General features: G+C 53.6%; 10 protein-coding genes across 10 annotated transcripts; 6 read left to right on the forward strand and 4 right to left on the reverse strand.

The window, feature by feature from the left end:
* Positions 1 to 6,290: 6,290 nt before the first annotated feature.
* J4E78_010053 (uncharacterized protein) lies at positions 6,291 to 7,097 on the forward strand (the record flags this gene model as incomplete). Its single annotated transcript, XM_049370635.1, has 1 exon — positions 6,291 to 7,097. One exon carries the CDS (start codon positions 6,291 to 6,293, stop codon positions 7,095 to 7,097), a length of 807 nt encoding a protein of 268 aa, XP_049217657.1.
* Positions 7,098 to 7,208: 111 nt separating this feature from the next.
* J4E78_010054 (uncharacterized protein) lies at positions 7,209 to 8,065 on the reverse strand (the record flags this gene model as incomplete). Its single annotated transcript, XM_049370636.1, has 2 exons — positions 7,209 to 7,867; positions 7,924 to 8,065. 2 exons carry the CDS (start codon positions 8,063 to 8,065, stop codon positions 7,209 to 7,211), a joined length of 801 nt encoding a protein of 266 aa, XP_049217658.1.
* A 1,140-nt stretch (positions 8,066 to 9,205) lies between these two features.
* On the reverse strand, positions 9,206 to 12,708 carry J4E78_010055 (uncharacterized protein; the record flags this gene model as incomplete). Its single annotated transcript, XM_049370637.1, has 3 exons — positions 9,206 to 10,064; positions 10,116 to 11,678; positions 11,726 to 12,708. The coding sequence occupies 3 exons, from the start codon at positions 12,706 to 12,708 to the stop codon at positions 9,206 to 9,208; spliced, it is 3,405 nt and encodes a 1,134-aa protein (XP_049217659.1).
* Positions 12,709 to 14,591: 1,883 nt separating this feature from the next.
* Positions 14,592 to 15,083, reverse strand: J4E78_010056 (uncharacterized protein; the record flags this gene model as incomplete). The annotated part of the gene is made up of 3 exons (XM_049370638.1): positions 14,592 to 14,866; positions 14,923 to 15,007; positions 15,057 to 15,083. The coding sequence occupies 3 exons, from the start codon at positions 15,081 to 15,083 to the stop codon at positions 14,592 to 14,594; spliced, it is 387 nt and encodes a 128-aa protein (XP_049217660.1).
* Positions 15,084 to 15,401: 318 nt separating this feature from the next.
* J4E78_010057 (uncharacterized protein) lies at positions 15,402 to 16,568 on the forward strand (the record flags this gene model as incomplete). The annotated part of the gene is made up of 2 exons (XM_049370639.1): positions 15,402 to 15,579; positions 15,718 to 16,568. 2 exons carry the CDS (start codon positions 15,402 to 15,404, stop codon positions 16,566 to 16,568), a joined length of 1,029 nt encoding a protein of 342 aa, XP_049217661.1.
* Positions 16,569 to 17,617: 1,049 nt separating this feature from the next.
* On the forward strand, positions 17,618 to 18,920 carry J4E78_010058 (uncharacterized protein; the record flags this gene model as incomplete). The annotated part of the gene is made up of 4 exons (XM_049370640.1): positions 17,618 to 18,005; positions 18,060 to 18,233; positions 18,289 to 18,444; positions 18,502 to 18,920. The coding sequence occupies 4 exons, from the start codon at positions 17,618 to 17,620 to the stop codon at positions 18,918 to 18,920; spliced, it is 1,137 nt and encodes a 378-aa protein (XP_049217662.1).
* A 617-nt stretch (positions 18,921 to 19,537) lies between these two features.
* On the forward strand, positions 19,538 to 19,909 carry RPS28 (40S ribosomal protein S28; the record flags this gene model as incomplete). The annotated part of the gene is made up of 3 exons (XM_049370641.1): positions 19,538 to 19,598; positions 19,704 to 19,787; positions 19,848 to 19,909. 3 exons carry the CDS (start codon positions 19,538 to 19,540, stop codon positions 19,907 to 19,909), a joined length of 207 nt encoding a protein of 68 aa, XP_049217663.1.
* Positions 19,910 to 21,673: 1,764 nt separating this feature from the next.
* J4E78_010060 (uncharacterized protein) lies at positions 21,674 to 22,557 on the forward strand (the record flags this gene model as incomplete). Its single annotated transcript, XM_049370642.1, has 3 exons — positions 21,674 to 22,300; positions 22,388 to 22,467; positions 22,527 to 22,557. The coding sequence occupies 3 exons, from the start codon at positions 21,674 to 21,676 to the stop codon at positions 22,555 to 22,557; spliced, it is 738 nt and encodes a 245-aa protein (XP_049217664.1).
* A 692-nt stretch (positions 22,558 to 23,249) lies between these two features.
* J4E78_010061 (uncharacterized protein) lies at positions 23,250 to 24,695 on the reverse strand (the record flags this gene model as incomplete). The annotated part of the gene is made up of 1 exon (XM_049370643.1): positions 23,250 to 24,695. One exon carries the CDS (start codon positions 24,693 to 24,695, stop codon positions 23,250 to 23,252), a length of 1,446 nt encoding a protein of 481 aa, XP_049217665.1.
* A 1,303-nt stretch (positions 24,696 to 25,998) lies between these two features.
* Positions 25,999 to 26,988, forward strand: GLD2 (Glycerol 2-dehydrogenase (NADP(+)); the record flags this gene model as incomplete). Its single annotated transcript, XM_049370644.1, has 1 exon — positions 25,999 to 26,988. One exon carries the CDS (start codon positions 25,999 to 26,001, stop codon positions 26,986 to 26,988), a length of 990 nt encoding a protein of 329 aa, XP_049217666.1.
* Between the last annotated feature and the right edge of the window lie 251 nt (positions 26,989 to 27,239).

Genomic DNA, 27,239 nt, shown 5'->3' on the forward strand with positions numbered 1-27,239 from the left:
GATACGGCGACAAAGGATTCTGTCGCGGAAGCTTGACATAGTCGATGTCTTGTGATCTTGACCTTATTGGGTGATGGCTGGCATATAGAAGCAGCGTTCTTGTTGTAACTTTGTAATATCATTATTGATTTATTTAGCCTGGAGGCGCCATGCTCGATTAACTGTCTCTATGTAGTCAGGCCGAAGGTCGGAACAGGCAGAGCAGACACTGGTGTCACTCAAGTACTGGTAGCACTTGACCGGTCAACGGATTGAGCTATCCTGTAACCGTGCTTTTGTACACGGAGGCAAGTCCAACCACATAACCGCCACCGCCGAATTTTATCCAGAAGAACAATCTCCTCGGATTGACTAGCTACACAACATGGAATACTACGACGACGATGACTACTTACGCGCCTCTCCTGAACTCACTCCATTCCAACCTGATCTGGGAGGTTGTCCTCCATTGTCGTTCCCACCTTCATGGCTATTCCAAGAAATCTGCGAGACCCCTCCGGTAGATGCTGGATCCATTTGAATTGTACTAGAGCTAATGTCAAAGTAGATTCTAATTCAAGTTGAACGCTCTGGCGATGGTCTAGAGGCCCGAAGGAAGCTGCACAAGTTGTATCACATTCATGCTCAGCAAAATGAGTGGCAGTCCATGGAGACTATGCTGCTTCACCAAATGGTCCCTCCAAATCCACGATCGACGTTGTCGCTTGATACCCGTGATGTACTAGGAAATGTTCGTGATGACGGGTCATTGTCTGACGGCGGAGACTCGACAAACTCAGGTTCTCCTCCTCTGAGCGATGCCAATCTCTGGAGAATGCAGGACATACCATTACCGCCATTGCCTTTGTTTGAAGTGCGACCAAGACTGCAAAAGCCTCCTCCATTACTGTCGATTAAGTCACATAGACCGAAGAAGAGTCGTTCAGGTTTACCTATCACCATTCACAGGCAAGGCATTTCCGCCACCGTGTTATCATGTGCGAACACCTGTGCGGATGTCAACATTATCTCAGACGAAGTAGCAAGAAAATTAGGGCTTTCCAGAGCCGATGAAGTACCAGAGAGGAAGAAATTTGTTTTGGCTGATGGGGGAATCGTGGAAGCTTCCGGCCGCGTCGATCTAACTTGTTCATTCGGTACTGAAACCAAATCATTGGTCATGACGACATGCACCTTTTACGTCGTTCCCAGAAGTGCAGCACCTGTCATGATAGGATTGAGCTTCCTGGTACAGACAAGAACAATAACCGAGCATCGAGAGAGACTCTTACGGGTACCATCGTCAGCTTTCCAGGCTCTCTCCCTGCGCTCTACGGACAGATCGAAGCAGCTTCTGACCTGCGAGCTGAACCACGTCAAGACGTTCGCGACACCTGGATTCAGGTCGGAAGTTGACATGATCTCGCCATCATTCGTTTCCGAGCGCAGTCTCAGAATCTATCCCGGTGAGGACACGATCGAATTAGCGGATGGTAGTATGGTAGTCACTTCGGGATATGTATATGCCAAATTATCCATCGCATCCATCCGCGCGTTAGGTCCAGGCTCCCGTGCAGAGAGTAGCATTACAATCAAGTTTGTATTGGCAAAAGACCTGCGTCACGATATCCTCGTAAGCCGGGATTCGTTGGAGGAGCTTGAAATATTTAAGAGACGGCAAGATGCTCTTATACCCGCACCCCTCGACTGTAGACCATTAGGGTTAAACCGAAGGCGACGGCGTGAAGCTAAAAGACACACGATCTCTGGTATTACTCAAGACATCGAAGCAGCCAGATCTAGGAATTGGGATGACGGTGAGTATACGAGTCCATCCATACGAGAGCATATTACGTCAAAGACCTCACTGACAATGCTACAGGAGATACAAGGACATCTCGCGACACGCCTATCATCGGTCAGCGTGAAAAGAATCGCAGAGAAAGCGAAGTTGCTACGATCGCGCGTCTACCGTGGGACGCAAGACGAGCTGCTATAGAAACTGAAGCAACTAGGCAAGATACTTATGCGCGCGAACTCTACTTTAGTTCCAGACCTGATCCGTTGGCGTGTGAACATCCAGGCTGTGGCGCAGAACCCATGTGGACACAGCAACTGCTTGAGTATGTGCCTCAACCAATGCCAGTCACCTGTTCTAACAAATACAGCTCGCACATGAAAGCTCACTACCTGCGGAGATTACACTACTGTCCAGTCTCTAGCTGTTCGAGAAGTGAAGGAGGTGAAGGGTTCAAGAGGAAGGTTGAGATGATACGTCATGGTATTGTTCATCAAAGTCTGGCATATGCGTGTCCGTTCTGTGCCGTGGCGTATCTTCGACCCGACAGTCTTGCGCAGTAAGTAAAAGTCAAACCCTTGATGTGTTTGCATCAGAAAGACACTGCTAATCCTCTCGCTTTCCATAGACATGCCCGCGTCGATCATGTGGGCGTGCCGTCGAATAACTCTGAACTTCTTGCGGCATTAGCGCATCGTTCTGAAAGGGGGAGCCGTAGGCATGATGGAAAAGCAGCTGGGCTTCGCCACTAATTACGATAATTACTCAGCTAAGGCCCAAAGCCCTAGTACATTCCTCCATGAGCAGTACCTCGTGAGGCATCCCAACAGCCCTCTCAGGTTTACGCCCGCTGCAACACTGCGGCCATAGCTTCCGCCACAATATACAGCTGCATGAGAAGAGAGGCATAACGACCGGTAGAGCTTCTGGTTGGGCAGTGAGGCGTGGCCTTTTGCCGTCCAGTAATTCCTCGTTCCCACTCCTAGCGTGCTTCTCGAGTGACACAGCATATAAAGTCCATACACTAGCCTTCTCGGGCTGTTACACAACGTCCTTCCCCGCGGCCTTTAGTCTTCTCTTGGAAAGCCTACTCCAAGGGCAGTCTAGCTCCCATACTTCCCGCAGCCGCACCGCCGAGGTGTTTGGCTTTGTGTCAAACTTTGTTCCTATCCTAGCTCAAGTGTCGGCAAAGGCGTCCATCGTCTTTGCCCTACTCCTAGCCGCTACGTCTTTGCCATATGGCTTTTCGATATTAGATTTCCACGATGTTTCCCGTGGCGCGCTAGTGTCGAAAGCGGATTCACAACAGTCTCGATGTGTCGCCGGCCAAAGCTCGAACACAGCCACTGGCCAAGTCTTCTCACCATTCGCTTTCGAATATGACATCAATCCAGTCATACATCGCCCTTATCTGGAGAAATCGCAGTCCGTGGAAGCTACAGGCCATACTCACACGGTTTTCTTTGACTGTTCACCGGCCAGTGTTGCCGCTCATCACTTCGAAACTATTTCGTCTGTGCCATCAACGCCACTAGCATCGTCCGAAATCCTCTCGGATGACTGGCTAGACACTCCGGCAACTAGTATTTCCGCAAGCACATCACCATGTGATTTCGTCCCGGGTTCGATTACACCGTCGGAAGGGCCGTACTTCATCTGCTATCTATGTCGAGACGAATTTCCCCGCCGTTGCGACCTGAAGTATGTAGAACGTCCTCTCATGATCAGTACCCTAGTTGACAGCATCACAGTAAGCATACCAACCGTATACATTATAAACGCGCTAGATGCCCGTACAAGGGCTGTATGCAAACGCCGTTTGGTTTCGAGGCCGACCTTCAGCGACACATCCAAGCAAAGCACAGTCCGAAAGGGAAGAATGTTGTCAAGTGTATGATGTACGAATGCATGGAGCAGTTCTCAAGAAAAGACAACATGCTGAGGCACATGAGGAAGAGACATGCTGAGGATTTGATGTGAGACGACACCAGACGGTTGTAGGGCTGGTTCAAAAATAGCAAAATGAAAAGATTGTGTCCAATCATCACTGTGTCCATTGCTTGATAAGCACTATAGCGAGCTGAAAGGCTACATGAAGCTTGGTATTACATTGCGCGAGCTCAATACCAAGTTGAGCTTGTGAATGTACTCAAGCTCGCCCTCTACCCCAAGGTCATGTTGAATCCAGGCTGTCTGAACCAAGCCTTTCGCCTCCAGTAAGCTATTCAAGTGAGGATACTGTTCCAATCTCGTAAAGAAGTCAAGCATGACCACCCGCTCTTCGTCTGTGTGAGTCTCGCAGCCGATGATAAAAATAGCGAACGATGGCGGGTATGTGTTCAGGTTGACGAGTACGGAGATCGCATTTTTCTTCCAGCTTTGTAGCCTGGTGGATTCGCCTGAGAAGTTTCGAGATACGCGCTCGAGGTATATTAGGCCAGCTAGTCGGGTTAGCTCTAAACAACGAGACTGATCATCGTCTTCTCCGTCCTTTCCAATAACGGAATCAACATCGCTCAGTCGAACTTTGAGATCATCCAGGGACTGTTGATATTCCACCGAATGATAGTGCGGGTCGGAAGCGTACAGCCGTGTGTCTAAGACGTCGGCGAGAAGCTGAACTACTGGATGAACGTATGTTGAGATAGCCGCCATATTTTTTGCTACCAACGTTCGAGCAATACGATACTGCATGACACAACGGGGGCTTGCACCATTGATGCCAAGCTCTTGCGAAGTTGCTCGAATCATATAGGTGCGCCAATGCCGGAAGCTAAAGCGCGTAAAGGTGACGAAGTAGTAAAGCCACTCTAGCATGACCGCTGCGTCGCTCCCAACGTGGTATGCTTTCTGTTCGACGGTGGGTAGGACGTTTCTCGCGCCGCAGAGATGGCCTATCCAGTCGCAGTCGAGATCTGTCTATGATTGTTACGGTAATCCGTCAGTCTCGTCCTCATCTTTTCCGGAACACTACTCACTTCTACCAAACACAAAGTCAGGCCAGTGGCAATGTGCTCAATACTGGCATCATGGTCCATTTCAGAGCTTGTGGCAATTATCAGCGCGTCTATAGCTGCGTTCTTTGCACGGGCCGCATGCACAGCATCGTGTCCGCGATGACGCGAGACCAGTGCGACAACCGATAGCAGTAAAGCCTTTGACGCTTTTGATCGTCCGGATAAGGCCATGCGCAATAATAACCGTCCAATACCTGCTTTTTTACGGCCCAGGGTTGGTAGGATACCAATCATCATGTTTTCAACTGCGACTAGTTAATATCGAAACCGTCATCCCCCATAAGAGGACATACAGTACTGTATTAGATCCGCATCGCTAGCAGTGATCGTTTTCGGTACCGGGACTATGGTCTGGGTAAGTCTGGGCAGTGCAAGCCTATATCTCTCAACATGCTCGCTTTTTACTAATCACGTCAAGTCGTGTCAACAGCTTGCTTTGGGACGCCGTACCTCCGCCTTTAGCATCTCTAGCAAGGATATGGAGGAGGACATCGGTCTGCGACACATTGACCCATTGCTCGGTCCTCTGTCGACTTATCGTGCGCTGCGTCCCCGAACATGCAGACGTTGGCAGAGACCTCTGTTGATCCTTCTGGGGCCATATGAGACGAATGCCATAACCACCGCATGCTCGCTTGGTCTTGGAACACTTGATGCACACAGGAACAGTGCGGTCACACGAAACCTTGCGATCTACAGACGATGTTAACAAGGCAAAATATCCCGGACTCTACAAGACCAAGCACTACCTTTGCATGTCCAACACCCCTTCGTCGCAGCCATCCTAGATAGGTATCGCGTAGAGCTCGGGGCAGACAAAGAAGTGCACCTTTCGGATAAGTGCTGCAAAGAGATCGTGACGCCGCATATTAGAAATCAAGAGTTCACGAGAGAAACACGCAAGCGAACAGCAGGGCGCTGGAAATGCTAGACGGGAGTTGCAGGTGGGAGATGGCCCAGCCCGTGGAGGCCCTAAAACGCCTCGCCCCGCAGTTCTCGACGAATCACACGTAAGCAACTTCAGCGGCGCCATACCCAAAATGGACGCGAAGCAACTATCTGCGACCTCGGGAGCTCTTTGTCAGCCTCGTGTACCGCCAAGCATACATCGTCAAACCATCTCCTGCAAGCCACAGGCACGAGCCCTCCGGCACATCCATCGCGGCAAGCTTAGTCGACCGCATATGCCTTCAAACAGAACTGTAGACAAAATCCGCGAGCTCAGTATCTTTGCTTACGAAGCCATGATGGTAGGAATGCTTCTGCCGCTCCAAAACGGAGGAGTGGTATCGTCTCATAGAGTTGGTATAAAGGAGCTTGCTCGGCCTCGATAGTATCAGCATCAACTCACATCTTAGTATCAAACACTCCAGTCTACAAGACACTCGATCATCAACACTCTCAACCTTCAAGACGCTCAATCCTCTTCACTCAATCTTCAATACTATCAGCCTTCAAAACACAGGATCTTCAGCATTCTTAACCACCAAATCAAAATGCCTTCCTACCTCATCACCGGAGCCTCCCGAGGAATTGGCCTCGCCTTCCTCGACAACATCTCCAGCAACCCCAACAACGTCGTCATCGGCCTTGTCCGCAACGTAGCCGCCTCCGAAGCCAAGGTCGCCTCTTGGAACAGAAGCAACATCCACTTTGTTCAGGGCGATCTCGAGAACTACGAGTCGCTCAAGAGCGCCGCTACTGCTACAGCCAAGATCACCGGCGGAAGCCTTGACTACCTGATCGCCAATGCCGGTTTGGTAGAGGGTGGTTTCGACTCCTTCTCCCTTCTCGGCAACGACCCAGAGAAACTCACAGCCAGCCTCACCCGCCAGTTCAGTGTCAATGTCACCGGCAATATCCACCTCTTCAACCTTTTCATGCCACTCGTCCTTAAGGGAACTGTCAAAAAGGTCGTCACCATCTCCAGCGGCATGGGCGATATGGAGCTAGTGCGTAAGTACAACATCTCCGAAGACGCGCCTTACTCCATCAGCAAAGCGGCAGTCAACATGGCGGTTGCAAAGTTCAGCGCCGAGTACGCCAAAGACGGGGTTTTGTTCTTGAGCATATCTCCTGGAGTTGTGAGCACAGATGTCTACGCCGATCTTTCGGAGGAAGACCAGCAAAAGCTTGGAATCATGTCGCAGAAGTTCGCAGAGTACGCACCAGACTTCAAGGGCCCGATCACGCCGGAAGAGTCGGTCAAGGCTGTGCTGAGTGTTGTTGAAGCCTTGAGCGTTGCTAATGGGGATGGTGGTGCTTTCTACTCTCACCTTGGCAAGGGTGAGAAGTGGCTATGAAGAGAAATCTGGACAGTGGTTGGATGATAATTAGACGGAGTTCAGCTTAATTCTTTTCCATTCAGTAGTTTAATATATACATGAAAGTTCAAACATCTTATTTTGGTGACTCTACAAGCACTTCCCCGGAATACTCGCCGTAGCATTCTTAACAAACCCATTCAAGAACCCACCCCCACCACACTGAATACCCTTAACAAAAGCCTTCGCAACAGCATCCGAGCCAGCCGGACTAGGATGCGTGTGATCCACCGGGAAGAAAGCATCCACCTTCGTCTTACCCAGCGTCTTGAAGATATCCGCCGTATACGCTCCATGATCCACATACATCGCATTGCTTCCCAGCGCCTTCGCCACATCCCTCGCATACCCAACAAACCTCCCACCATCCGTATACGAAAAACTGCCGCCCTCCCACGGATTGTTAGGCGTCTGACTGCTAACAATAACCTTAGCGCCCTTGGCAATAAGCTTCTTGCCCGCCTCGGTGAGGTAGTAAGGGAACGTGTGAACGGTAACAGCTTGCCCGTTGTACGTAGACTGGCACGTCTCTGAGCCGGTACCGGGGCAAACTGAACGGCCGTTGTCGCCGCTTCCCAGGCCGCCGCCGTCGTTGTGACCGAATTCCATGATGACGATGTCGTTGGGTTTTACGAGGTTGGCGATTTCGTCGAAGCGGCCTTCGACGGTGTAGGAGCGGGAACTACGGCCGCCGATGGCTTTGTTGACAACGGGGAGGGTGAGCGAGTTTGGGAGGAAGACGCCCCAGCCTGGTGGGTGGGTATTAGTAGGGGGTTCTGGTGTAGGGATGGGTGGTGAGGTGTACCTGTAGTCGCACCACTTGCTCTCGCCATTGTCGAGTCCCCGGCTAGATACACGGTCTGCGCACGCTTCTCGACATGACCGCTTGGAGCAGCCAACACTGTAGCCGCCAGCGCAGCCACCGATAGTAGACTTGAAGAATGCATGACGAAGAACACGATACTCTTTCGATCTCAAAACGAAAAGTCTCAAAAGCGCTGAACCCAAAACCCACGTCCAAACACCCTACTATAAGCCCCAACCACCACCAACCCACACCTTCCCCATCCGTCCTCCTGTCAACTAATCTTCCGTAAGCCCCATCTCAATCTACTATACAAAAGCAACGAAGTACTACCGCGATCGACCCTGAAACACACCGAGTCCAGGCTAATTCCCCCAGATTATATTATCTAGAAGCCCTAAACTGCGGGGAGACATCCGGAAGCGGGACCCCTTCCTACAAATAGAACAAACATGTCAGGTCTCGTGGTACCCGGAGCCGGCACTTGCGGATGTCGTTTGGTGTAGATTGTTCCACCGGGGAAATACGTGGCTGGGCGCGGATGAATTAGAGCCGAAGGGGTGCATCCGACGACGGGAGTGCGCGTGGCGAGATGATGGTTGTAGCTGTGGAGGCTTCATTATACTTCCGCTCGTGCGAAGGGTTCTAGTGAGTTGATGGTGTAGATGACGATGTGAGGAAGGGTAGATCATGCTGGGCATGCATGTTACAAAAAGCGCTAGCGCTATACGGGATATCTCTTTCCGAGATGTCCGTCTTGAGGCTGGCACATCGTATTTGATCACCCAGACTTTGAAAGAAACCCCGTTAAAGCGCAGACATAGTAATGCAAAAGACGATATGATTCATGTATCTAATGTTCGGCCCATGAGGGGGTGGATGCCGTACTACAGACTCCGCGCCCCGGCAACCTAAAGTGTATAATATCCCATTAAACTTTGCTCGACACGCCCACGCCAAGAGAAAGAAATCAGAACTCCCAAGAGACAAGAAGAAGTAGTATCAAAGTGGGGGCAATGCAAGAAGCGCACTGCCATGCATGCCAGATGTGGTGTAAACAAGAGAATGATGTGCTCGATGTTGTGGAAGAACGCCGTCGGGGGATGCTCGCGTCGAGTGTCCATATGCAATCGTCAAGGTAGTGTGTACTGAAAGAAAGCTGAATGGGTATCGAGCCGGCCGAATGGTGTTGAAACATGACTGACGTGGGAATGCCAGTCGAAATATATACGAGATCCTGAAGTGAATGTTGTATGCCACTGTGGCCTGCTTCCCTTGTGGCTTAGCCAGGTCGTCTGAACGCTTCGACGTTCAACGTGGGTGTCTCGACTTGTCGGTTCGTCGGCACGCCTTCGTTCTTTCTCCTATCGAAGAAGTTCTGGCACTCGTGGCTGACAAAGGTCCATTCTGCGAGAGCACGACCTGCGTAGGTACTTGATGTTACAGCAGCTCCAGTTGGAGGGGTACTGAGGACGGGTTCCGTGTTGATGCCCCTTGATTGTAGCAGGTTGTGTGCTGGGGCTGGAAGTTTCGGAGGTTGGAGGCGCATGTTGTGGTAGGTACCGAAGCGTTTGTCAACCCATTCCAGGGAGAAGCGGAAATTGTAGGTTCGATGAGTGGAAGGTGGCGGTGCTGGCGTAGACACAGGAGGCTCCGAAACCGCAGATGCAGTGGTGGAGAGTGCGTCGGTTGACGAGTTTGCAGACGATGTCTTGCTGCTATTCTCCTTGTCTTTGATCGATGCCGCAGGGCTCTTGGCTTTCGCAGTCTGTTTGGAGCCTCCACCGATGAGACTTCGCAGGATGTTCCACTTGCCCTTGCCGGGGTCTTCATCAGGAAAGTCGCTTGAATCCGCGGACAGGGCGGACGCAGGCCGAATCTCCGCTTCGGGGATGCTGGTGCTGGCAGGAGTTGGTTTTCGCTGATGGGGGTTTTGGACCACGCCGTCAAACGAAAGGAAAGGACCGTTGTTGGCCACAATAGGATTATCATTACGTATGATAAGGAAACGTCGGCCTGGTGCAGGGTTGCACGCCTGGGTCGATGGGTATACGGTCTGCTTCCGCTCAGCTTCTTCTTGAAGCCAGAGGTAGTGAGACCAAATGGACCGGAGGCGGTCGCTCAAAGCCTTCTTAATGGCTCTGTTTCATTATTAGCATATGTCATCATTGTCAAGCCTCAAGGATACGTACACCTCAGTATCAGTCTCGTTTCCGTCATAGCGCGCAACCCGCCAGCAGATCAAACGCATAAAGTAAGATCGTACCATAGGACACCAATGGTTGAAGCGGCTCTCGAAGAAAGCTGGTTCCAGAAGAAAGTCGAGACACAACCCAGCCTTTCTTCGCTCGTCCATAACCAGTGTGCACCAGCTGCTGTAAAGGAAGGCGTACAACTTTATCTCGGTGGCTGTGTTGTGGCTGGCGGCCATTGCCTTGAAGACGGTAAGCCAGAACGGCCAGTCCATGACAGCGTGTTGGTCACTGTCATGCTGTTCGTATCGGACCATGATGATGAGAGCCTCCTCGAGGAAGTCACAGAGTGTGTAACAGGCACTGTTGTCGTATATCGAGATCTTGCGTGCCTGCGCTTGTAGGAGACGAGCGAAACTGTCAGCGAACATGCGCCTGGCAATGTGTAGATGCGAGTTTCGCTCAGAGAGGAAATCCCGAATTAGCATTATAAGTCGATTCTCTTGCATCATTCTCGTAGCATTCGCAGGTGGGATGGCGATACTCGAGGCAGAAGCATCGGGTTCTAAGACGTCATCAAAGGTGATGTTTGCCGCGGTCGATGGATCTTCCTGCTGTTGTGGAGTGGCGTTTCTGTTGATGGTCGCATCGAGGTTGACCAAAATCTGGGCATGCACCATGATGAGTCCTGGCACGCAGATGCGCTCCGCTTTGCTGGGCTCGACAGGTAGGAAATCGCTGACGAGGATATGGAAATGCTTGACGAAAACATAGAAAAGGTCACTCTCAGCACCAGACCAGCGCTTTGTCCAAAGGCCGTACCAGTCGAGGTTCGCCATAGCAAGCGGGGGCAACACAGGCTTGTGTAATTGGCGCAGGAGTCGGTTGAGCGAAAGCAGCTTCAGCGAGTGGAGCATGGGAGGGAAACCAGCCACAACTCGATCAGAAACAGCATCCAAGCGATCAAGCTTGGAAACGCCAGATTCCTCCATGACGCGCTTCATCATGTCCAGAGAGGGACCCCACAGGCGTACTAGAACGTCTGCCACGCCTGGACAGAAGCAGAAGGCGTACGCGCACGTCTTTCCGCAAAAGGTGACCAGACTAGCTGCGGCGTTCCGCAATGACATCTTTTCTACGACAAAAGCCATCTGAGATTGCAGGTTCTGGGTAAAGATGTTTCGAACGTTGTGATAGACCGATTCGGCGAGGAAGTCGGAGTTGGCGGATGCGTTGGAGCTGGTCGTAGATGCAGACAGTGTCTCCACACGGTCTGCAAGAGCACAGAACGGAGACGGATACAGTCTCCATTCGGGCCTCTCCATGACTGCAGCAATACCCTCCAGAATGACGGGACGATCTGTTCCAGAGATGGACTGGTTGTTCCGTCCTGCGACGAGCTCCAGGAGGCCGGTCCACCATCCATTGAGGATGTTCACTCGCCGGTCAAGGTCTTCGGGCCTGAGCTTGTGGTTCGAGGGATGTGAGGAATACTGTCGGAGGAAGGGTAGTAGGGCGGTGCGGACGACGTTCGCTTTGAGGGAGCTGGACTTGGATTGGAACCTGTCTTCTGTTAGCTCTGAATTCACTGTGGGAAGAGGGAGTCTTACTTGCGCAGATCCCCGTCCAAGGTCCTGAAGGCAGTCCATAGCTCGTCTTTCTTGCGGGGCTCCGTCTTGATGCCCTTGAGCTTCTCTGCAGATACGTTGCGTGGTAGTGGGGGAACAATGTGGGTCGGGCTGACGGGGTTGTGATTCTGCGGGTAGTGGGGAAGCTTTTCTGTCGAGAAGGATTTCGGGACGGACGGCAAGTTGGAAGCGCTGCTCGATGCGGCGAAGAGACCGCTGAGACGCTTGTTCTTCTTGGCGACTGGCACGGGCTGTTGAATCTCTTCCTTCACAGTGTCCCGGGCTTCAGACTCCTCCGAGATCCTGTCTGTAGTCGTGATTGTGGTCGTGAGCGTTTTCCGCTTGGCCGCCTCGGTAGTAGGCTGGGTCTGGTCGCCGAGACTCTTCTTCTTGAGCTTCTTCTCCTTGACCGGCGAAAGAGACTCACGCGGCTGCTCCTTCACAATCCACGACTTCCTCCGCAGGTTGGTCAGGGACCGTGAAGGGGAGCCAGCGGGCGAGTCTGATTGCTTCACAGCGTCGGTCCGGCCACGTTCGGCCTTGCGGTCGGTCTTGCGTTCAGCGGATGGCTCTCTGCTCCTGCTGGAGAAAGGGAGAAAGCGCGAGGAGCGACGCGAGAGGTTGTTGGGCCTGAGTTGCGGCATTTCCACGCCAGGGAGTTCGGGAGCCTCTTCTGAGGAAGGACTCGAGCCACCCGAGTGGCTTTCAGACGTGCGCTCTTCGCTCTTGCCGGTTTCGACATCGTCGTCAGAGCCTCCCCTCAGCTCCACCACGGGGGGCTCGTGGTCCAGATCCTTGACCTGGGGGAAGTACGTGTACGAGGCGGCCTTGGGGAGCTGGGCGCGCTCCGTGTGGCTGGGGGGCTGTGGACCAGGGCCAACCTCTGAGGCGGCTCTGCTCCTGCCTCGAATGGCATTCGCGAGGGAGTAGTGGCCGCGAGGAGCCGAAGCAACGGCGATGGGCATGGCGACGGGCGGGTTGGACGTGGGCGAGGGAGCAGGAAACAGCCGGGGATTCGTAAAGTTTGACGTGTTCCAGAAAGTTTACGGGCTCATGGCGGTGAATTGGGACGGTTGCGGCGTTGTGCTGTCAGGCGGGCCGTTGTGCAGCAGGCAGTGAACGGGCAAAGGTGCAGTATAGTCCAGCCGGGCGCGCGAAGACGTCACAAGTGAGGCTGTGGTACCGGAAGCGAACGGCAGCCGCTCAGAGGACGCGGGGGAGGGCAAAGCGAGTGGAATCTGCTGCGACAGGATCGGGCAGTAAGTTCAGTAGCGACTGGCAGGCCTTGGGTTAGAGATTCCGCGCTCACTGACGCCGCTGGGGGCAGGTTGAGGGCTATTACTTTGACGCTTTCGCAAGCGGACGAACTGGGGCTAGCAGGGGTCGTCGCCTGCGCAGATCGCGTCGGAGCGATAATAATTCTATATTAAAAACGGGCGTATTCTTGGTATCATTTGCCTTTCGTCTACTGACCCGCGCCGCGCCGTTTCTTTACATTTCCACGCTGGGAGCAGTACGAGCTCTAGCCCGCCACCCACCGCCAGCATGACGCCTTTCGGATCGTCGCAGCTGGCATGCCTGTCTGTGTGACGGTGCTGCGCATCTGATGCAGCGACACGGTCGGGGCAAGATGCGTCTGCTGCGCGGTGGGCCCCCGGCGAACCAACTTGTTTTTTCGCGACGTGAACTGTGAACACTGCAATCTCTCGCTGCCGTAATCTCCTGGCCGGTCCCTAGACATACCGCAGACCCCAGTAGCTTACCGCCTCGTATAACGGCTCGACTCTCATGACTTATCTTGACGTACTGCTTTCTGCTCTGCAGTATAGGACCGGTACGGTTGACTACTGTGGACAGGTGCTAGTGCCTCAGGGTAAACCTCTCAACCGAAAAAAGTCCATGGCACGCATGGCACTAGGACGTCGGTATGCAAAGCCGCAGATGCAGATGGTGCGATAGGCGACCGTGCCTGCAGCTACTGGGGCAGACTCCAATTGCGAGGCTCCTTCTGACCCACGCGTATCCTGTGCTTTGTCCGAAGTTCCGAACCGTGAGCATTGTCGGAACGGGACATGCCAGCCTGACGATTACTGTGTAGTGCACAGCTGAGTGCGCAGCCCGGCTTATCTGAGGGGCCACGGTCGCTGCAGTCGCGTGTGCATGTGTGTAGCGATCATCATTCCGCGCATGCCTGTCGGAACAGCGTGCATCAAGCCGGTCAGAATGCGACGCGTCGTGTGTGAATGTCTTCTGAGGTAGGCATAGATGCGACATTCAGTCTCTCGTTACAGCCTGGCACGTAAAAGCAATCGGGCTGCTGCCAGAACCTCACGACGATCCTGGCACCCCACAAATCCCTCAATGCCTAACCCCTCGAGCACCCCTCTCCTGAACGTACGCCAAGTGGTAGATTGCTTGCTTCTCAAACAGCAATGCACATGCACAAAAAGTACACAGTTCAACAGCTGCGAGCCCCTCTTAGTTCCCAGAGCATCAGCACGAGCACGGATGCCAGACCCTGAGGCGGCTAGTTGGAGAACTCCCACGTCTCATGTACTTGTAGATCACGGTCCGCAACGAGTCAAAAAGAATCATATTCGCGAGCAGCTTAGTTCACCTTGTTGGGACAAAGACCGTGGTTTCGAACCAAAGCACTCACTCAACTAAGCTTAGCATCGATAGTCATAACTTTATCTGCTCGTGTACCCCCACGTTGAACTCGAGGTCATAGTCACATCACGTGATTCACATATGCCCGAACAGAGCTCCCGCTGGCTTCATCGCTCAATGGTATTGACGCAGTCGCTAGTGTTTTGATACATGATCTCCCTCACCCAGCAACGCTCTTCTAATGGGTGGCACCGGCGGTGGTAATGCTCTCGTCCTCCTCCTCGAACCAGTCCTCTTGTGGGAGCACAGCGTCGTCCTCGCCCTGAGCGCCCTCAACGTCAACTGCTTGTGTCTCGTATGACTTCAACTCGTTCGCAATGTCGGTCTCCTCGGGAGATGCGGGGGCCTTGGGGACGGTGAACTTCTGGACGTGGGCCTCAGCATCGGATGCCTTGACTTCGGGGACCTTGTAGGCCTTGAGCTCGCGGAGGTAGAGGTCCTGCACTAGGTCGGCTACGGCACCAATTGGGTCAGTACTGTCGCGTCTTCAAGCGTTCGGGATGAATCACCTGATCGGACGGCCGAGGGAGTGATGAAAGTGCGGCGAGCGACAAAGGCAGGTTGCTGCCGGGCAACGCGGACGAGCGCCTGGCGCTGTGGCAGGTCAGTACGTGTCCAGATTCCACCAGCAGGAGGAGCGTACCGAGGCCCTGATGGATTGCGCGATCATTGTGTAGGTGTAGTGACGTGGGGAAGCTGGCAATGGGAGCTACAGTGAAGGTCGATGTTGGGGAAAAACCGTGGACCGCCGCAGCTTGAGCCGCCACCCGAAACGGCTTAGCGGCGTGCCAAGCCCAGCAATGGCTGCCTGCGCGCTGAACTACAAGTTTGTCGTCGCAGACTTTCCTTCAGTCTCGCCGCCTGTCTCATACCACCGCACTCGCTCATCCTGCTCCAGCCCGGACGCAGCCTACAAGTGTGTCGGTCGACCGCGCGTAATAGCTAGATAACGAAATACACTCTATAGCTCGTCCGCAACTGCTCGAAGATGTCGTACGCCCCCGATGGCCGTCTGCTGTCGCCTGGCGAGGTGTATGAGGCCGCACCCACACTCGTGAAAGAAGACGAGTGGCAGGAAGACCTGAACGTTGCCATGATCTGCCCCGACTGCAAAGAAAACCCTCCCAATCTGGTCGAAGAGTTCAGCGCTGGCGACACCATTTGCGGTTCTTGCGGTCGCGTACTTGCGGAGAGGACTATAGACACGCGTTCCGAGTGGCGCACCTTTTCCAACGACGGCAAGTACTTGCCTGCGTGGAAGAAATGCAAGTGACACTCATGCTAACACTGCGCCTTGTATCTAGATCAAGGAAACGACGATCCCTCTCGTATCGGAGACGCCGCGAACCCCCTGCTACACGGCTCTCAGCTCCAGACTGAGATCAGTTTCGGTGACGGCGGTATGAGGTCTAGGGACTTGAGCCGCGCGCTTAACAAGACCAACCACGACAAGGTCAACAAGGCGCTGCAGGCCGCGTATGGACAGATCTCAGCGCTCTGCGATTCACAGAACATCAGCCGCCCGACCGCTGAGACGGCCAAGATGCTGTTCAAGATGACCGACGACGCAAAGCTCTTCAAGGGCAAATCGCAAGACGCTATCATCGCCGGGTGCATCTTCATAGCCTGCAGAAAGCACGACCAGCAGCGCAGTTTCCGCGAGATCTTCAAGATGACCAACGTGAGCAAAAAGGAAGTTGGCCGTACGTTCAAGGTGCTCGAGGCCTTTATACAAAAGTCCCAGAATAACGGGCCGTCAGTTGCAGGAAACGGTGCCGTCATCGACACTGTCAACCTTCTCAACCAGAAAGGAGGTACCACAGCCACCAGCGCCGCGAGTCTTATGCCCCGTGCCTGCGCCAAACTCGCCCTCGGAACCCAAGTCCAGATGGTCGCAGAAGAGTGCGCGGATCAGGTCGCCCACTACGGAGTTGCAGCCGGACGCTCCCCCCTCTCCATCGCTGGCGCCTGTCTCTACCTCGTCTCCCACCTCATGGGTCAGCCCAAATCGCCAAAGGAGATTGGTTTGGCTGTCGAAGTCAGCGACGGCACAATCCGCACAGCCTACAAGCTCATGCACTTGGAACAGGACAAGCTCATCAAGGAGGAATGGATCGCCAAGGGTGGCGACCGCTCCAGGATTCCGCAAGCTTGATTTATTACTATATTTGTACTGTCTTATCCTTTTCGTTCAAGTATGCATTTACACGGTAGGGCATTGCGACGGAGTCGACGAAATTGGGGCTTGATTTTCAGTATTGCAAGCACGTTTTCTTCATCCCATTGAAGGGGAAAAAATATCGCCAGGTCTACATTGACCTTAGGTCTTCTCTTTTGCTCATTATCGTCCTAATGTAGGCTTCAGGCCTGTCTAGTTTCTTCCTTGTATGAGATGCCACCTCAAATTGCTTTGGCAGTAACACATGATACCCAATAGATAGGAAGACATCGAAAAAATTGAAATGGCGTTGGTTTGAACAAACTGTCCCAAAAGTCTACATTGCTCTTAGGGTTGTACAAAAGCCTGATTTTATGTTAACGTAGACTGCAGTATACCTGTTCAGATTTCCTCCTTGCATGAGGGTTTTCCCGTTGTGCTGAAGCGATCTTTGTAGTTTGGTACCAGGGACTACCAGCGAGCCCTGTTGAATGCACATTACCAGTACATCGTCCCAACGACAACAGCGTCTGTTCCGCGACCGCGACTTCCAAAATACCACCCAGACGGCAACATGCCCTCTGCCTGCGTGAGGAGAATAAGATTGGAGATACTGTATCCCAGACTCAGGAAGAGCATTCCAACAGATGAGGTCGTCAGCTTCGAAACTGTCTGTTCGATTGCGAGCACGAAGTGTCTGAGACCCCATACGATACCCAAGCAAGAGTGAACGCACGTGGTGCTCGTTCCTACCCCTCCGGAGAAACCCGATCAACACACCTCCAGCACCTCGTGAAGCCGTAATGGATGCTCCCCCAACGCCCCTTCATTACCATGAGACCCTGAGAAGGGCCCAACGAAGGAGATGACCAGAAAACAAGGGTGAATCGCTCTTCCATAAAACCACACATGTCCCTTTCCTCTTTCCTGTAAAGTTCTCATCTCGTTCATCCTCAAGCTTATTGGGATTTGCTCCCAATTTGCTCTTCTCAGAGCCTCCTATCTCATTCCATCCCACCCTATCTCATCCACGAAACATCCCAACCATGAAGTTTACCCTCTTCATCCTCGCGACGCTCCTGAGCGTCACCTTCCTCGGGACGTCAGCCAAATACGTCAAATTCATCAACCACTGCCCGTACAACGTCTACTTCTGGGCCGTCGGCCCCCCAGCCTCGCACATCGATGGCGGCGACTCCTTCCGCAGCATGGTACCCGGCAACGGCGGCTCCGTCATTCATCCCATGGTCGACACGGAGAGATTTGGCGGCGGTCTCTCGTTGAAGATCAGAGATCTGGATTACTACACCCCTGGGCCTGCAGGCATCCTTCAGGTCGAGTATAATCTTGAGGAATCCAAGGGGAAGATGTGGTATGACCTTAGTGCCGTGGATTGTGATTTGAAGGCTGGGCCGGCAAACCCAAGGTATTGTCGTATGTATTTCCTCTTGAATGGAAAGAGGACATGTAGACTAACGGTATTTTCAGCACTGATTCGAGGTGGGGTGAAACTCTACATCAACCCAGTACCCAACAAGAAAGACTGTCCCCATGCGTACTGCAATGAGGAGAAGTGTGTGAACACTTATGTTTCCCCAGGCGGATTCGCGAATGAGCCAAGCCTCATGTGCTGGGCTGGTGCTGATATCTTTGTCGAGACTTGTAAGTTTACTGGCCTCCTTCAACGTTTCGGACAGTTACTGATGATCAATCACAGGTACCGACGGCCCAGGAGTCCAGACATTCTTTGGCAAGGAGCCAAAGACTGCTGGTTCCGTTCACCAGGCCATTCCTGCACCGCTTGTCCAGCCTCCTGTCGTCCAGCCTCCTGTCATCGCTCCCAATGGCATGATCATCTCGCCCAATGGTCAATGTAAGTCTTTCACCCGCCTACCTCATCCTGAACACATCACTAACCACATTCTGACAGGCGGCGGCACAACTGGCTTCACCTGCAACGGCTCTCCGAAAGGCCCCTGCTGCAGTCCCTACGGCTATTGCGGCGACACAGCCGCTCACTGCAACCCCGGCTGCCTCCCTTCCTTCGGCTACTGCCATGATATATGGCAGACTCCTCCGATCGGCCGCCGTGCTGCGGCCCCTGAGCCTTTCACCTATGGTCCGGCTCATGAGTCGTCTATCGTCACCTCCCAGCCTTTCACCGTCGCCCCCGAGCCTTCCATTGTTACTAAGGTTGCAAACGTCTTCACTTCGACTACTACTGCGACCGAGACCGAAGTCGATTGTGACACGGTCAAGCATACCGTTACGAAGGTTGTGAAGGCCACGAGGAAGCCCGGTTCGCAGTTTACGCCTCCGCCGCTGAGGAGAAGGTTTGCGGTTATGTAGGTATCAGCTGGTGATATGGCTTGCTTCAGATCCCCCCACACCTTCATTCAGGGATTTGAGGTTTTGCAAGCTTGTTTACATGGAAGCCGATCCTCGGTATGACTAGTTCGGACGTGGGTGGGCATGGCTGGAAAAGCTACGGAGGGTCGGGTACTTCCCAAGGCGTTGAAAGGCGCTTTATACCCCTCTGAGCGATTTGGCGCTTCTTTACTAGATAGATGGAATGAAAAATGTCGTTGAGTATTGCTGTCCTTGGTGCATTGTGAGATGTGTGTGATGATTGCGTGGCCACTTGGTGTTGCGACGATCGAATGTTTGGAAGTCGCGCCACAAATCATGGCTCTTTCATAACGCCCCCAGTTGTCCAAGATTGTGAATGAATTACTCAAGTCGTGATGCTCTGGGTGTCGATGGTGGTGTTGCCTGCACGCTCAAGTGAATGGACGGGGCACTAGCGCGCCACACCCCTGCTCGCCTAGCTAGCGCACTTTGCAAAATTGCCCACCGTTCACACCAGCTCTCACGCATCGCCAGCGACAACTCCATCTCCGAACGCCCAACCCAGCTCTTCCGCACACCGAACGACCGACTCCCGTCGAACTTCACAACCGCACAAAATGGACTCTGCTAAGGCCCCCGTCAACCTCGTCAAGGTCACCCGTGTCCTTGGCCGAACCGGTACGCGAACTTTCCGAAGACCCCGAACTTTTCTGCGAGACGAGCGCATACAACAGTTGGGGGATGCACAACGTGAGAGAATGGCAGGCTGACGGATAATAACAGGCTCCCGTGGTGGTGTCACCCAATGCCGCGTCGAGTTCATGAACGACCAGACCCGTTCCATCATCCGCAACGTCAAGGGCCCAGGTACGCACGCTCTACCTGCCTGCTGAACGAGACCCCCGCATACTAACGGAGACATCACAGTCCGCGAGAACGACATTCTCTGCCTGCTCGAGTCCGAGCGTGAGGCCAGGCGTCTGCGATAAGCGCAAGCAAACTCTCGGGGGAAAAGGGAAAGCGGCATTTTCTATTCGGTTACCGGAGTTCTTTGCGAAAGCTATGGGCATCTATACGGACTTCACGAGTATGGACAATATGATGGCGTGGTAGTTGCTCTTGCAGCGCTGCGAAGGAGGGGGATGGAGATGATGGATCTGTGGAGACCTACGATTACGACGACATATCAAGAGTCTGGGTTCTCTCCCTGAATGAATCGAAAATCTACCAACTCCCAACGAGCATCGCGTGGATGGTTGTGATACATGTGACGGCGATTTTCAGGACTTTGGGTTGTCGAATCAGGACTAACTTGGTTCTAGGCACGTCGTGTGAGCGTTCCGCCGGGTTATGTTCCTGCTGACGCTCGAGCCATTCGCATACTTTCGCTATGATTCAACTGATAGCCACTTAGATGATACGCGACATCACGGAACGACGTCGATGGAACCATCTGTCAGCTTTACGAACATATACTTACATGTTATTAGATTGAGCAACTCTATACTCACGGCTGTGTGATCTTTATAGTAAACGTCAGAGCACTTCCCGTCTCGCATACACTCGTCACTGCAACGGTACTAGCTTGCTGTGATGCCCTACTGCCTTGACTGCCGTTTCTGTGAGGCCATTCACTGGAGTCGCAAGAGACGTGGTTGAATCGAGTGTGAATCCTCTACGTCCTACCGTCGCTCTTGTGACGGAGGCCCAATTGAGCATTGACTCTCACTGTTGCTCTTTCTCATTCCCCGTGTCCCTACGAGTACAGCAAACGCTCCACCCGCAACACAACCAACTTGCTCAGCTTCTGGCTATCTCCGTACTCTTCGATCGCCGTCATGCAGGATAGCGACGCAGCAGAAAGGCTACGTGATCTACTCGTAAGGTCAGGCCCGAAGGCTCCTGTACAACCCACGTTACAGAACACGAAGACCACCACACCTATACCATCCCCACCCGTAACAGCACAGGCTTGCATGATACCACCCAAACCGCTAGACTTGGAATACCCACGCGTTAAGGTGCCTGGAAGTCCGCAATCATCAACATTGACGGCAACCCCTCCGAGCTCGCCAAAGTCCATCTTCGGATCAGGCCTCTTCGGTTTTTCGAGATCATCTTCCAGGACAACTGTACCGCGCTCGCTGAGCAATAGTCAGAGTGGAGGCTTCTTCAACTCCCTGTTTCGTCGTAGCACGGCAGACCGTAGAGAAGATGGAGCTAAAGACCACCAGTCAGTAGCTGTAGACTCGACTGGACTGTCATCGTCAGGCTCCTCGTACTGTGTGGTTGGAAGTTCTATGAACATGCTTCCTGGACTGACATCGATCTTTCACTCTGGCTCGCCATCCAAAATCGCTGGGGGAAATGCGCTGTTACGCGCTCGTAGTGAACACAGCATCAGTGCAAAACGCAACGACTTTGAGCATCGAAAATACAAGGCTTCCAAGATGAGCAAGACCGCTCCGAGTTCACCGAAAATGTCATCGCCGCGACCTACCTCAAGACGCATTCGGACAATCAGTTGGGCGGACCAGATACCAAGGCAAGCCGCAAAGTCACCGCCTCCATCATCTGATCTCGACGTCGGAGAGGCGAAAATGAAGCACGGCTCCGAGATCGCACCACTGTTTGCTCAAGAAGACTTCGAGAGCTCCCCTAGTAGCTCGACACTCTCCCTCAACTCGCCTTTCTCTTCTAGCCCGCACCTCCCCGCACGCCCTCGCGCATACCAGACTGACATCGCTAACAACATGCCAACCAGTCTACGCGACCTCTCGCCATTCAAGGGTAAACCCCTCTGGGAGCCCGACGACGATGAATGGGCCGAGCTAGACGCTACTCAAATCTCCTCCACTTTCAAAGCGACCTTCAAAGACCCCAGCCAGTGCAGCCCTCAAAAGCCAATAAACACCAGCACTCTGTCCCGCTTCAGCGCCACACTGACTTCCTTCATCCCCTCCTCCCCCACAAAACGCGCTTCCGATGCCCTCCTCCGCGAAGAAGAAGCCCTGCGAGATAGACTGGAAGAACTGCAAAACACATACTACTCCAGCCCTGCTGGCGACATTTGCGACAAAGTCATGACCTCTGTCTTCCTGCCCGGCTCCCAGTACTTCCATCACGACCAGAGCAGAGATTCCGTCCGCGCTCCCCACGTCATCGACCTAGACGCTTACTTCAACACTCAAGACACGCTGGTCGGAGCCGCGTACCCGCGTCTCAGCGACGCCATCGCTACCATCCTCAGTCACACGAACAAGGAGTGTATAGAAGCGTTTCTAGACCCGCGGGTGGAGGAGTTTGTGTATAGACGAGAGGTGGAGAGGAACAAAGCAGGGAGTATTTTTGTGGTCAGGAGGAAGGGCAATACTGTCATCGTAAGTCCTACCCGCACATCCGACATAACAAAGCCCTAACAACCACGACTACGACGAGAATAAGGACACGACTAACAAATACAACAGGCAGGCTCCTACCGCAACCTCGGCTTCTCACTCTCCTGGACCCTCTACGTCAAAGCCATGATCGGCGCAACAGGTCTATGGTACGACACTTATGCTTCACCTGTAGCAGGCTCGACTCCGATCGTTGATGGCGTACCAGCTTGGGAGACTTTTGTACCTATTGGGACTGAAGACCTATGTCTCCAACTATCATCTGAGTCATCTTCTCAGCCCGCTACGTCACCCCGCAAGATTATCCTATCTAGTCCTCGTCCGCAGAAGAAAGAGGTAGAGAAAGAAGACGAGATCAGTCCTACGAATGAGAAGTTTGTGCTGTATCAGAGTAGGACGCTGGCGAGGTACCTGTTGAGGGACGTTTGGATTAGGCTTGAGGGGCGGTATGAATGTAAGGCTACGTGGGAAGTTGATGGGGTGGGGAGGGAGGTCAGACTGAGGAGGGCGTTGGTAGGGTTTGGGGATGAGGATGATGAGTAGTCTTCTCTTCGGGTATGAGGTGTTAAGCAGATATGAGCTCACCAGTCAAGACAGACTTGGCTCGATAAGAGCGATCATCGTTACCTAATTGACGGAAGACTGTACTGGAGAGCAGCAAGTTCGACACATGAGAAGCAGGAGATGTGAAGATTGTGTAAGAGGTAGAAGACTTTTAAAATTCATCGTAATCTATATAAGAAACCGAAAACCCAGAATCCGTAGACCCAGTTGTATAGTAAACTCGTTTGATCTATAAAGGTGATTTGCAAGCGGCGCTATGCAAGGATATAATCCCGAAAAAAAGAAGAAGAAACGCCAGGAAAATGCTTATTTACAAACAGACGACTACAACACCCTCTGCTGCATCGTCGTTAATCCATCAACCCACTTAAGCAATGGCAGACTGGCCACCCTCAAGGTTGACAGGGTTCATCTTGTCGTCAAACTTGAACTTGAAGTCCTCGCCGAGCTCCTTCTTCATAGCGGTGGTAACAGCCTCGAAGACGTTCTTGAAGACACCGAAGGAAGCAGGGTTCTGCTCGTCGTTGTCGCCGCCCTGGAAGACACCAGTGCGGACAAGGCAAGTGTTCCAGCCGTACATGTTACCACCGACGATGTCGGAAGCCGGGTTGTCACCAATCATGTAGATGTTGGCGGGCAGCTTCTCGTCGTTGTGGATGGTCTCCATCCAAGAGGCGATGACCTCGTCGGCGTACTTGTAGGTAGCCAGTTCGGGCTTGCCGTAGACGACACGCTCGAGTTCGACGCCGGTGAGCGACTTGTACATGGCCTCGAGACCAATGCGGAAGGCACCCTGGGACATGCGGGGGAAGGGGTGCTCGGTGGGGCACAGCATGTCGCCCTGGGAGAAGTAGATGGGGATGCGCTGGGAGACGGGGTCCTTGGCGCGGGTTCCGAACTTGCCGTTCTCGGACTGGAGGAGGTCCATGATGATCTGGATGTCGGTGGCGTAGTCACGGCTGTCGGAGAAGACCATGATGGCTTCAATGTTGACCTTGCTGAAGTCGCGGGGGCGGGAAGTCTTGCGCTCCTCGTCGGTGAAGACACGATAGGGGGCGATGGTGGGGTCCCAGGCGATGATGTCGTTGGGGACGACAATGTCCTGGAAGCCGTATTGCTCGGCAACCTCACGGCACTTGTAGCCCTCACCACCGACAACGAGGACGGTCTTGTAGTATTCGGCCAAAGCACGCATGGGAGTGTGCGACTGGATGAACTGCTCGGTCGAGATGGGGTTGTGGAGGATCTTGGACAGCTGGTCGACACGAGCCTGCTCGGGCTTACCGGAACCGTTGGTAAGGAAGATGTGGGGGATCTTGATGCCGAGCTCGTTGTCTCCGTTCAGGATCTCGAGGACGCGCTGTCCCTCGGGGATCAGACGGTCACCGTGGACGAGGACACCGTCAATGTCGAAGACGAAAGCCATGTCCTTGGCGGCGCGGACCTTCTCGCCAGCGAGATCTTGAAGCTGGGCAGCGATGATGTCGCGAGATGGCTGGATCGGGGGCATGCCAGGGCGGACAGCGGCACCACGGCCATCGGGGTAGTGAACGGACGAGAGCCTCGACTGCCTCTTAGAACGGGGGATGGGCAGTGAGGTACCGAAGGAGTTGCGGGATCCTCTCCTCTCCTTCATGGAAGGAGAGAGGGAGAGGTTGTGCATGTAGCCAGTGGTGTCGGCCATGGCACTTCGGGTTGCTGGGACCTCGACGGTGTTGTCGGTGCCATCTTGTTGAGGGTCAGCTGGGATGGGAAGCTCGGGAGCCTTGTTGGAGGTAGTCTGAGCCTCGTTCTCGACAGCGGAGGGAGACATGATGATGGTGGTTGAAGTTGGGATAAGAATGGGGTATCGAGTGAAGAAAGTAGTAGTGTCAGTCTTCTCAGAAGCTGAATGTGATGCTGAAGAAGTGGAGTTGTGATGATGAAAGAGCAGTCTCAGGGTCCTCTGGGGGAGGGGCTATATATCACATCACTCGTCACAGTGACAGGCAGCGACGTCCATGAACCCCAGATGCCATCATCATTCGCCAATCTCTTCTGGAAAGTTTCGCAGGAGCTTTTCGCTATCCCGATTCAGGCCGGTGACACCAACCACGTTCTGGCACTGTGAGCGTTCAACAAGTACCTCTGTACCCACAGCGCGACATCATTACACTGCTGTAGTGGCCGTGCATAGCAGCACTAGTGGAGAAGTTTGCTGAACCAGAGAATGAGAACTGGATACCGTCACCGCCGTATTATCGCCGAAAACTGGGGACCGATAGCAGCGTAGTGCTGTGAGTCGCCACAACACCTGGAATGCGCGTTGTATACCCTTGGCCGAAGCCGTGAAAGCTTAGCGCAGAGCCTCATTTGACCGGAGGCAGAGCGCGGCCGGAAGATAAGGCACGGTACACCGCCTGTCAAAGGCGGTTGGCGTGCATACACCAAGTATGCGACATGTGGGAATCCGTAGAAGCGAGTGTAGCAGAGTGTAGATGGTGCAGGCAGCGTGCAGACAGTCGCGGCGGTACTTGCAGCAGCATGTGGGAGTGACGAAGGATGGGTGGGGCGAGGTAACCGCGGCTCGCCGAATTAGGGCGAAGGCAGCTAGTGATCTGCTTAAACGAGTGGCTGACAACGGCAGAGCCGCACGACTATTGGGACTACATCGTTCCACATTTTCACCTGTACGAAGCTCAGGTCGGCAAAACTTCCGCGCCAGCAATCAAAATGGCAGCGCTCGGCCCGTGCTGTGGACCCTGAGTCCACCGTCGACGTCATCGCTGCTGCTGACGGCCTACTCTGAGGGTCTACGTGAAACTGTTGGATGGGACTATTATGGAGTTTTTTCGCAATGGGACCGATGCCTGCGAGATGCTTCTGCGATCGGAATCTCTCGGTCTGAGGTCACGGCCGGCAGCGTGGTTGGGGACTGTCCGAGCAGATGGGCGATGATGAAAGAGCGAAGAGATTTCAGACCAACCAAGGTTACGCTGGATATATGTAGCTTCACAGTCCCAGCACGCGCTGTTGCCGCTGAATAAATCATCTCAAAACTTACTTGACCACTTTCATCTTGACTCTACATTTTCAAGACACATTTTCAAACTTCAAGAATTACAAACACCGCAAATATGGCTCCCCTCCAGAACGAGAAGACGTTCAAGCTTTCCAATGGCGTCATCATGCCAGCCGTCGGATTCGGCACCTTCGCCAGCGAGGGCGCATCGGGCGAGACCTACGCCGCCGTCATGACCGCGCTCAAGACCGGCTACCGCCATCTCGACTGCGCATGGTTCTACCAGAACGAGGGCGAAGTTGGCGAGGCCGTCCGCGACTTCCTCAAGGAAAACACCAACGTCAAGCGCGAGGACCTTTTCATCGTCACAAAAGTATGGAACCACCTGCACGAGCCCGCGGAGGTCAAGTGGAGTTTTGAGTCTTCGCTGAAGAACCTGGGCGTCGACTACATTGACGCGTTCCTCGTCCACTGGCCCATTGCCGCGGAGAGTGACGACAACCACATGCCCAAGCTGGGCGCCGACGGCAAATACATCATCAAGAAGGACCTCACCGAGAACCCGGAGCCAACATGGCGCGCCATGGAGGAGATTTACAACTCGGGCAAGGCCAAGGCCATCGGAGTTTCCAACTGGACCATCCCCGGCCTGAAGAAGCTGCTCAGCATCGCCAAGGTCAAGCCCATGATCAACCAGATCGAAGTCCACCCCTTCCTCCCCAACACCGATCTCGTCAAGTACTGCCAGGAAAACGACATTCTCGTCGCCGCCTACTCCCCGCTCGGCTCCCAGAACCAGGTCCCCAGCACCGGCGAGAAGGTCCGCACCAACCCCAAGCTCAACGAAGTTGCCGAGCGAAGCGGCTACGACCTCGCGCAAGTTCTGCTTGCTTGGGGTCTCCAGCGCGGCTACGTTGTTCTGCCCAAGAGCTCCACTCCTAAGCGTATTGAGAGCAACTGGCTTATTCCCGAGCTGAGCAAGGCCGACTTTGACGCCGTCGAGGAGGTCGCCAAGGGACGACACACTCGTTTCGTCAACATGAAGGACACCTTCGGCTACGATGTCTGGCCAGAGGAGACCGACGGTGGTGAGCTCAAGGCATAGAGCGGGGCGATGAGATCACGATGATACGGCATATTTCGATATTTTGTTTTTAGCGATACCAAAAGTCAACAAGAGACTTATTTAGATCAGCTCATGGAAATGAATCGATCGTGAGATTTATTACATCATGTCTTCGCATGTTTGCGGATCATTATGATCGTGAGTTCGTGTGTTTGCGTGATGTGACGCGAGTTGTAGGCGTTCCCCCGCACGCCCAGACCCGACCCCCGGTGCGCTACCATAAGGCCTAT

The sequence above is a fragment of the Alternaria triticimaculans genome (assembly GCF_023758025.1).
Source record: "Alternaria triticimaculans strain BMP 0046 chromosome Unknown scaffold_26, whole genome shotgun sequence".
NCBI classification, from domain to species: Eukaryota; Fungi; Ascomycota; class Dothideomycetes; order Pleosporales; family Pleosporaceae; genus Alternaria; species Alternaria triticimaculans.